Source organism: Aspergillus melleus (assembly GCF_016097325.1).
Source record: "Aspergillus melleus strain CBS 546.65 chromosome Unknown contig3, whole genome shotgun sequence".
NCBI lineage: Eukaryota > Fungi > Ascomycota > Eurotiomycetes > Eurotiales > Aspergillaceae > Aspergillus > Aspergillus melleus.
Window position 1 is genome coordinate 4,873,655 of NW_025763372.1, and position 10,278 is coordinate 4,883,932.

At 50.9% G+C, this 10,278-nt stretch overlaps 3 protein-coding genes across 3 annotated transcripts; 1 reads left to right on the top strand and 2 right to left on the bottom strand.

The window, feature by feature from the left end:
• Positions 1-474: 474 nt before the first annotated feature.
• On the top strand, positions 475-1,587 carry LDX57_006721 (uncharacterized protein; the record flags this gene model as incomplete). Its single annotated transcript, XM_046088438.1, has 1 exon — positions 475-1,587. One exon carries the CDS (start codon positions 475-477, stop codon positions 1,585-1,587), a length of 1,113 nt encoding a protein of 370 aa, XP_045944408.1.
• Positions 1,588-3,351: 1,764 nt separating this feature from the next.
• GPI14 (glycosylphosphatidylinositol-alpha 1,4 mannosyltransferase I) lies at positions 3,352-5,097 on the bottom strand (the record flags this gene model as incomplete). Its single annotated transcript, XM_046088439.1, has 3 exons — positions 3,352-3,498; positions 3,737-3,844; positions 4,024-5,097. 3 exons carry the CDS (start codon positions 5,095-5,097, stop codon positions 3,352-3,354), a joined length of 1,329 nt encoding a protein of 442 aa, XP_045944409.1.
• A 700-nt stretch (positions 5,098-5,797) lies between these two features.
• On the bottom strand, positions 5,798-8,289 carry LDX57_006723 (putative C6 transcription factor; the record flags this gene model as incomplete). Its single annotated transcript, XM_046088440.1, has 3 exons — positions 5,798-6,790; positions 6,843-7,962; positions 8,066-8,289. The coding sequence occupies 3 exons, from the start codon at positions 8,287-8,289 to the stop codon at positions 5,798-5,800; spliced, it is 2,337 nt and encodes a 778-aa protein (XP_045944410.1).
• Between the last annotated feature and the right edge of the window lie 1,989 nt (positions 8,290-10,278).

Genomic DNA, 10,278 nt, shown 5'->3' on the forward strand with positions numbered 1-10,278 from the left:
ATAATAAAATCAAGCTCAGATGCAGATCATCAGATCCCCAGTGCGATGTTCAGGTATCATCTTGCCAGTCTTATCACATTACTGAGAGGGTTTCTTGAATGCCTATTATCATCAGTATGATTAAAACAAGATTACGAATAATATTATCTCTCTTCAAATCAATGCCACTCATGGATTCGATTTCGCTCTTCGTTACTCATTGTAGATTGCTGCGAGAGCGGTTCCATAGTGCTTGAGTAGTGGAGTCGGTCGTGATATTTATCTGAACGTTAGTGAGGGTTGCATCTAGATTGATACGTCACATCTTATATACATCTCCATCTATTTCGATTATCCTGCTGTGTGTCTATATGAAGATACCTCTTCTCATGAACCCTCCCCTCTGCACGTGATCCCCTTCGCCTTAGGCGCACCACTTTTCAACTTGATCCCTCACTTTCTCCTAGTCTGCTTCGGCAAGACTCGCCCGGCAAGATGCCCCCGTTCATTGCGTCTTGTTGGTCCCTTCTACACTCTGCCATATGCTGGACGGTCTTCCCTTTGATCCAATTCCTCCAGACTGCGCTCAAGCTCAAAGGAAGCCGACTTGCGGAGCTGCAACATCCAGCAAAGGATCTCCCCAAGCCGAATGGCCCGTCGGGCTATGCAGATACATGCCTGACCGTTCAACATCAGACAGGTCTGGACATCATAGGCGTTGGAGCAGCCGGTCAAGTGTATAATGTCGATGAGGACATTGTTCTAAAGACGTGTCGAATCTACGAGCCCCCTTCAGAGCAGGCGACACCCAGAGCTCTGTGGGACTATGCGTCGGAAACCATCTTCCACTTTGGCCTTCTGAAAGACGAGAGAGCCATCCTGCGTCTACTAGCGGAGCGTCCCCACCCAAACATCATCGAGGTCATTGATGTGGATCAACCCGAGGGGATCTATCTCCGCAAATACCGACCGCTTTCCGCCATACAGCCAGCATCCCAGTCCGATCGCATCCTGTGGTATCGGGATCTTATCCGGGCGCTTCTGCATCTCCACACGCTGGGGGTTACGCATTCCGACATCCGCACCGACAACGTCTTATTCGACGCCAATGGCCACGCGGTCTTGAGTGATTTCGGCGCCAGTTGCCCCTTCGGGTACCCGAATCCTTCTCTGCCGGTGCTGATGAATGGACCGTCGGAGACCGTCTCGGATGCGACGGATCGGTTCGCGATGGCCTCGATGATATACGAGCTCGAAACCGGAGGTCGCCCTGAAATTGTATCCGCTGACGCTGCGGGGGGTTTGATTTTGCCTGTTGTTCAGACAGGAAATCGCCATCTCGACTCCCTGATTGAGAAGGCTTGGCAGGGGCGCTTTAATTCCACGGCAGCTATGTTACAGCACGTCGAGAGTGTCAACGATGACTATGGGGACGATGGTGAAAAAGATGGGGGAGATCACCGCCAGGCGGATGTGGATCGTGCATCGAGATCGAAATTGCGTGAGCGAATTATCTCATGGCGAACGAACCGAGTGGCCCAATATGGTAATATGCTCACTGCCTTTCTTTGTTTTCATTGCAAGAGTTGGTCTCTTGATTTGTACTAAATCAGTGGTTACCAGGCTGCGTCCTCTTCTCTTTGCCAACCGAGAGTCAAATCCATATCCTAGCCGAGCGTTATGACTGGCAACCCGATGACGAGAGGCGCTTTCCAGGCTGACTGATTGATTGATGGCAATGCCTTGTTCATTCTATCTTTGCCGTATCGCCATTATGCCAGATGTGGGAGTAACATCAAGTGGCGAACGTTTTGTTCCTTCCATCTCTCCTTCTGGCTGGTTGACTCGCAGCCTCATACTAATATTAATTCAGTCAGTTCAAGTGGGATCCCACCTCTCCGAGCACTTCTGTGCGGTCTTGTCTGAAGAGGAACGGGGCTGGAACAAAAGCGAACAGTTAATAAAAACTCCTTCTACGAAGGCTACTTCACTTCCACACTCTGGGAAGATGAACAAGTGATCCTTTTCACTCATTAGCTAACCTAGTCACCTAGGCCTGGTGCTGCCTAACCGCACAACATTATTGTGTAATCTCAGCATGACCGCCAGAAGCACAGAATAACACGGCGAGTCCAAGGTGGGTCCACACACATTCTCTTTCGTAGACATCTACTACTCGATGGAAATAGCACAAATCATGAACAACAGGACATGGGACCACATGAAAAGACCTCGCAAGATTGCAATTCCAGGTACTACATCAAACAGTCTATCCGGGCAATCAATCCCAGTACTGGCGCAACATCCTCCTGCTCTAACGGGCCGGGCAGAGTGGCATCCCTCGCAGGGCGTCGTGTAGTTTTGGGTAGTCGATCGTTTTTGGTAAATCTTTCCTCCAGGTTCCCAGCAACACCATTCCTTGTTAGATGGCCGCGGATACCAATACTCCTATCTCCGTGAACAATGGTGTACAGGGCCAGACAGATGGTTGGCCCGAAAGGCATGGCAGTGAACGTATACGTCGCAACGTGGTTTTCATTCTCGTCGAAGTAGACGTACACCCAATGCGCAGCCCCTTTTTTTTTTGACAATGGAACAATCGATATCGTATTGGACCCAGAACCTGACATATCCGTAGTAGTATTCGAGGATCGTAAAAGTGGGCTTTGAGGCCTAGGTTGCAGAAACCGTTGGGATATTGGTCGACTCATGTATACGTCGAGGGCCTCGGTAAATAGAGGAGGCCCTGCGGTGTCATGGGCATAGAGCACGTTGTGGTCGATATCAAAGCAGCAGGCGGTTAGGCCATTTGAACCTGGAACCGGAATGTAGCTGGGAGGCCGGCTCTCTAGAGTACATGAACTCACAGTACCAGCGCCATGATATAGAGTTGGTGCTCTTTCATGTCGAAAGTGGTGAAGACAGCTTACGGCGGGGGTTGATTTCTATAACAAATTTATTGCTTTATCGCAAATCTAGAAAAGCTTGTTTCTTTTACAGACAGGGGCAATATAAAATTCTTAATCAAGTTATATGTATATCTTACACTGCTCCATATTGAAAGTTCTATTCTTTCTTCTTACGATTTGGGATCAAACGTACAGAGCCTTTGACATATCAAGGGGAGATTATCATTAGAAAACCTTCAACTCTAGGGAACTACAACAAATCGTAAAATAACCATTGTCTACCTCGCCCAACGATGACTTTTGGTCTACTTTGCACTCTGAATCTTCTAATTGAATACAGGATGATGATGATGATGATGATGATGATGAGGAGGAGGAGGAGGAGGCCGGTGATTCTTCAACAACCACCCATACTCAGCCCAGCCCATCCGCCGACTAACTAATCAACAAACAAATGAATAGATCAGGGAACAGCACCAACATCCCCAACAATAATCCCCAACAACCAAACATTCACTGCGAAGAATCCTAGTCCTGCGAGGTAAAGACCTGGGACAAAGCTCGACACGCCGAGGAATTCGAGGAGGTAGCCTTGTTGGAGCCAGGCGGCCTAGTTATTCTGTTAGATATTTTTTGGGGGGAGTCGAGGTGTTCTTTCTGGATTTCTTCCTTATGGGAGGGATGGCTTGTGGTACGGTTGTGTTGGGGTGGGATTAGATACGAGGGAGGCAGGTAGGTAAATGGGTAACGGGCTCAGAAGAATGCATAGATAAGAGCACAAAGGGATTATATATGATACACACTCCATGATAAGATAGGAAAGGGAGAGAAGGAAAGGACAAACGAACCTGAGCAAGAACCCACAACGCAGCGGCTACAAGACCGAGTTTGGGTCTTTGGAGAAGAGACGACTCCGGTAGGTAGAAGGGGAGGAAGACGAGGTACCAGAGGAAGTACTATTTGTGTTCCAATGATTGGATTGTTAGCATAATTTCAAGCTATCAACAAGCGAGGTGGAAAGATGGGGAGTTCGAGAATGAGCAGTGGCATCGTGGTTAAGGAACAAGGGGTAGGTCCGCATAGTAGCATCACACCCAATCAATAATAATAGAAAGAAAAAATGTGAAGAGCATACCTGACTCGTACAAACCTTATTAAACGTCACGAAGGCAAACGTTTGCGCGAGCATCGTCCCTGGCAAACTCTTCTTCCCCAGAACAAGCGGAATAGCCACAACAGAGAGAAACAACTGAGGAATGAAAGCGAGAGATTCAAAGGAGCCGTGTACTGCCTCTGCCTCTGCCTCTGTTCCTGGTGCTACCCCCATAGCAGACGCAGACAAATACAGCAGCGTACTGTACGGCGAGAAATTATGTCGATGGTCAATGCGCGTCACATGGTGCAGGTAGGTATGATGCAGGAACGGATACCCATAGAGGATATACATGGAGAGATTGAGGGCCGAGAAAGTGGCCAGCGCGGTGAGAGTCAAATGGAGACGGGAGGGGGTGAGAAAGGAGGAGATTTGTGAGAGGATGTCTCCGTCTTCCTGGTTCTTTCTCGAAGGTGCAATAGAGGCCTTCGCCTCAGACTTAGTCTTCAGACTCCATTCTCTCTCCCCATCCAACCACCAAACCACCGCCGCCCCATACACAAACGGATAAATCTTAAAATGCACACTCAACCCCAACAACACCCCTGCCAGGGTAACCTTCCCCCTCAGGACCGCCCACAGCAACGCAATCACCATAACACAAAGCAGCCCCTCAGAGCTGCCCCTGGTGCTGATATTCGCAACCATGGGATTAAGCAACCACACAGCCGCGTACTTGCGCGCTCTCACCACATCCATGCCATACGCGGCCGAGGTCAGGGATTTCACAATTAACCAACCAGCCAGGACATCTGACAGCGCGAACAGAACCTTCCCAAAGAGAAAGAATGCGCCGCTGCCGCCGTCGGATGTCCACGACGTCGGGATCAACAGCCACGCGAGTAACGGCGTGTAGCGGTACGTGTCTCGCGCGTACGTGGACGCCCCGTGCGCGACGTACCGCGCGGCATCAGTGAACACCATGTAGTCGATATCGGTGTATTTAACGGCTGAGTGGGCGTCTTGCCACGCGCCATAGATGAGGAGGACGGCGCGGAGGGCGATGGCAGAGCCATAGACCAGTGAAGGGCGTTGGAAGAATGACGTGAAAGCCATGGTGGCTTTTTGGGTGGGTTGAATGTGCTGATTCAGGGACTCATGGGATGATTAGGTTGTGGGAGTTTTGGAAGATGTTTGGTGGATACAGTAGGATGTCTGGTTTTTACCCTGCCATGGATGTGGGCGATGTGCTCGCTCGCAGTTGACACCGCTAAGTTGTATATCCAGACCAGATTTGGTGGGAGTTGTTGTCGGGAGACTGATTAGTCATGTGCATACGGGTCATAGGTCACGTGGTCCGCATTGTGTTATGCCATCAACAGCAACTTTCATACTACTTCCATACTCAGTGTACAGATTGTGGAGTTATTTTACTCAAGGGAAAACTAGAAACTGAAAATTTCGATTCATATCAACACCTGGCTAATTCCATAAACGAAAGACTAAGCCCAATTTGGACGGCTGGACTGCCGACGGGCATGCAATATACAATTCCCGCTATTCACTGTATTCATATCCCAGTCCTGGTGGGATCAATTCGGTACATGACGTCGTGTATGCATTCGCTAGTAACGATTGACGAAAGGAAATATAAAAGAAAAAGTAAAATAAAAAAAATAGCAAGGCAAACGTGGGGAATCAGGAGAAGGAGATGAACAAAATAAAAGAAAGATCAACAGAACGGAAATGAAGTGCCCAGACGGGTAGTCGGATCAAATGGCATACTATACCGTAGTGACCTCAACCGATGCCTGCACTAGTAAAAAGCTAGCGGGGGATTCGGATAATAGGCAGAATCGTTCACGCCGAAAAAAGCCGAGGCATTGTTGCTGTACTTCAGGCTCTTTTCATCCGACCCAAACAGGTTGGTCTCCGGAGAACAGTCCAGATCAGCAATGCCAGGCCACAGATTGCTGTCGCTCCAGCTGAGAAAGTCCCACAGCTGCTGTCCAGCCGAGTCGTCCATGAACGACGGCGCAAACGGATCCGTAAAACTGACCTCGTTGGCCACCATGACTCCCCGGCCGAATTCATTCTGCGAGGGCAGAATAGCAGGAGGAACGACGCCGGAGATAATGCTGTCCCGCGGAGTCGCGTAGTGACCGCTGATGTCGCCGCCCATGTCAGGTCCTCGTTTACTGGCCTCGAAAATGCGGGCGACGGCATCAAGCGTTCGCTTGGCGGTCGGGCTCCATGGCTGCAACTGTGCGAGACTAAGCATTGCCATCTCTACCTGTCCTTGGCATGATTCGATGCTTGCTCTAGGGTCGTTGGTGGTGCTATCGTTGAGGAACAGCCCCAGGAGCGGAACCATCGTGGCCTGGAACAGAAGCCAGACGGCATTCCACCCCGACATCCCATGCGACTGCGCTGTGGATGCGATATTTTGGATGGTGGCCTCTGCGATCTCGCGACACCGTTCGATTGAGGTACGCTCTTCAGATCGCAGCGCGATGTAGGGAACCCGACGCATGGCATAGCTCAGCAGCGTTGGCCGATACAACAGCATGCGTTGGTTGTAGTAGCGCCATTTCATCACCGTCCTTGCGATCGCAATGGACTCGGAGCATGGCTCGTGATCCTTCAGAATGTACGGAAGATTCTCATACCATTCGAGGAGTTGGTTATCGAAATGGAACATCTCATGATGTCTCGTCAACGGCGACACAGCCAGGACTTCTTGTATCTGAGTAGCGATCTTGCAAAACCGGACGTTCTCAAGTAGTGGGAGTATATCGAGCACGTTTTCCTGCCGCCTGTTAGTCCTGAATATCGAAAGTTTAATCACCGGTGCGACATACAGATTCTCGACAATGGGGCAACTTGACCGTGATGGTCGGGCCAAACCGGCCCATGCTTGGACGACCGAGAGTCATCCCACCCCAAGTGTCCATGCAGAACAGAGACCACCATACTCGCCGTTTAAGATCGGACGACGAGATCATCTGCTTCTTAGGCCCGTCTGGGCTGTCCGAAAATTCTTTGTGAAATCCCAAGGCGGCAGCCATGCGCAGTGCCGCTCCCATCAGCGAGTACGCCAGGTTTGGCTGGCTGATGTAGTGGAGATAAAAGCCACCCAGAAGACCGAGTGTCTGGATGGTTTCCATGTGCGAGGAGCCTAGGGACTCCAGGCTCACGTATCTCTTGCAGCGTGCATAATATGTTTTATGAGACACCTCGTCCGCTGTGCCCGCGGCAATGCTGCCGAGCGCAAAGACAATGTTGAGTAGCCCCAGCCAGCGATCGTCTTTCCGCCGACCGGAGATATAGGTCTCGCGGAAGCACTGCTCATCTAGCATGGGAACGAAGGGGTGGAAATATGTGAAGTAGGCGTCGAGGAGCTGTTGATCGGTGACTTGCAACTGGGGCTGCGGGGGTGTGTCGGGCTGAGCTTGAGAGGACCCCCAAGTTTGGGTGTCTGAAAGAGGAGGAGGGGGAGGGTAGTCCATGGCCGTGTCCTGGCGGTTGACAGCCGGAGTGCGAGAAAAGTAGCCCAAGCAGCCAGGGTCGAGCCAGACAATCACCTTGAGCACTGCGTTTATGGAAGAGACCCCCAGATATGAGGAGGCCTGTCGAGCGGAGAGGGAAAGGGCGTTTACATCGTCAGAAATGCCGTTGGTCATCTCCGCACCGCCCAGATTTCGAACGTCGGAATCTTCAGGCATCGTCTGTAGCGACTCGAGGTTGCCATCTTCATGGGACATGGGCGACACATGCGCGTCAACCGAGGCAGAGGTAGCCGGCGACGCTGGATGATGGGGCTGTGGCACCTGAGCATGCCCCGGTGAAGCACCCTTGGCCATTAGCTCCACGAGCTTCTCGCGTGGCAAATTGACCAGGGTCTCCGGTGCCACCGTGGGGAAGAGCTTCTCGAGAACCCCTCGATACTCATCGAGTGTGGTAGAGAGCTTCTCCACATGTCTGTTTCCCAGATTTTGGTAAGCTATGATGGTCGATTTCACTGTTGTTGTGCCCGTAACAAAAGAGAAGGAAATCCGGACCAAGGCGGAAGGGAAAGACATACCTCCGAGACGGTCGAGGATCGGAATAATGACATTGATCTGCCTTTTTATACCACCTGCATGCTTCACAGGGCTTTTCCCCGTCACACTTGATCTTCCGATGTCTGCAAGATGTGCAGGCGCGAAGCGTCGTAACCCGCCGACCGACCGAAGGCTGACGTTCGTTACGCCCCCGGGTTTGAATCATACCCGTGGGGTTCTCGAATCCCTCGAATGTATGGAACATGGTCAGGGATCAGTTTGCTGGGATTCTGTCTGTCAATGTCAAGTTCAAGCGACCCGGGAAACAGGTCGCTCAGCTGGGGAGCATTCAAGGGTCCCAAGTCAGCCAGCAAAAGACCACTCGGTATGCAGAATAGTTTAAGACAGCAGCTGGAATGTAACGAAAACCAGGGATCGTGAAGCAGGCAGGATCAATAGCACCACCGCCAGCAGCGGTAGTAGCAAATAATAATAGCAACAAAGCAGCAGGCGGAAATGATCTAACCCAGCAGAGAAGTCGCCACCGTTCAGCGGCGCTGCACGGCAATTAACAAGCCTGCAGAAGTCGGGAATAAGGCGCGGTGAGCCGGTTGAGGAGTGCAAAAAAAAGGAAGAAGAGAGGAAGGTTAAGAAGCAAACATGTCTAGAATATAAGATCCACCCGGATGGGCAGAGCGAGAGGAGTGTTTAGGAGTTGACCAAGTCGGCAGGAAGAAAAAGAGAAATGATGTGCACGGAGATCCAACAAGAAAAAAAAAAAGAAATTAGAATAAAATAAATGAAATAAAACATATTAAAAAAATAATAACGGTAGGAAATAATTCCCAAAACTAAGAATGGTTAGGGCAGGCTGCCAACTAACTAATCCCCATTTAATCAAATCCACTGAACTTACTGTGAATGGAGGCAAGAGAAATAAATCCATTCCCACTTGCCTTACTCCATACGTCCAATACAAATCGATCCCCGATTTCGTATTTCGCTCCAGGCTAGAGACTCCGAACCAACTGGCGTCGAGTCCCTGGGAGATCGTCGCCAGACCATCATCTCACGCTTCGCTTCCCCCGCATTTTTCGGGGCTGGATGAATGAAAATAGATTAATCCCTTTATGCAAGAACCGGCCAGTTTGAGTCTGACCAAAGACTTGCCTGTGCTTGTCTGGCTGAAATGAACCCGGCGGGTATCGTGAACAAAACCGGCACTTCTGTTAGGCTGGCGCCGTTTTCCCGGTCCTTCTGACCGTGTCCTTTGACAATGCTGGTTGGTTCTAATTTAACCAGGGATCATGGCCAAGAGGCTCCAGTCTGCAAGGTGATTGGGACGCCCACATACTAGGTACCTGGAGTGAAAAGCCTCGGAGATGACTCGCCCACTGCCGGCACCCCCCTTCGCTCTCGGTCACTGGACAGTTTCTGATCGCGGAGAATTTCTGCTGTCGGGGGTCCTATGTTTGCATATTCCCCAGGTTTTCGCTTATCCTATCTTATCCCCCGTCCGGCTCATCTCCCCTCCCTACCTTCGCCCCCATGGAGTCCTTCTCGTGGCTTTCTCACCTTCCTACCCCTGTCTACAATGGCGCCCAATTCTTACATGGATGAGGCAAAAAACGCGCTGGGTCCTCCTCGATTTGGATGGCTTGCGTCTGCAAGTATCAAGGAAAAGGCCCTGCAGGCGAACGGAGACCAGCAACGTTCGACCGCAGTGAGGTGCAATACATTGCGTATGGTCGAATGTGCTGAGGAATTGATTCCTTGCATAACTGCTTCCATACGCCCCACAGAGTGATGGGCGCGTGCCGCTGCAGAAGATGCACCGACCAAATCAGGTCCCTCAGGTACCGGGAAAAGTGGCAACGGCCTCTCCACCGTGTAGACTCCACCGCGATGGCCGCGCCTCGATTCCCTTCTACAAAAGGATGGATGCATGCTGTAAAGCCTCACCTCGTCATCTCGAGAGAAAGCAGCATCAATGATCCTTGAGCTGCTTCGGAGATTTCCCGGGCGTGAAAAGCACGCTCTTCAAGGATCTCAATGTACCTTGCCTGGTCTCATCCGCGGGTGACCAACTTGAGAAGGTGGCCTTTTCTCCGTAAGTCCAAGCGCCTAGTGTTGCCTAGGACACGCTGGCATTGGTGGTTATATCTAATTCCCTGAGAATGCAACCCGACTAGGGTTCGGCAGGCTGTTAGATTAGCAGAGCGACGTTTGAGGGGAGTTATTTACCCAGAAGGGA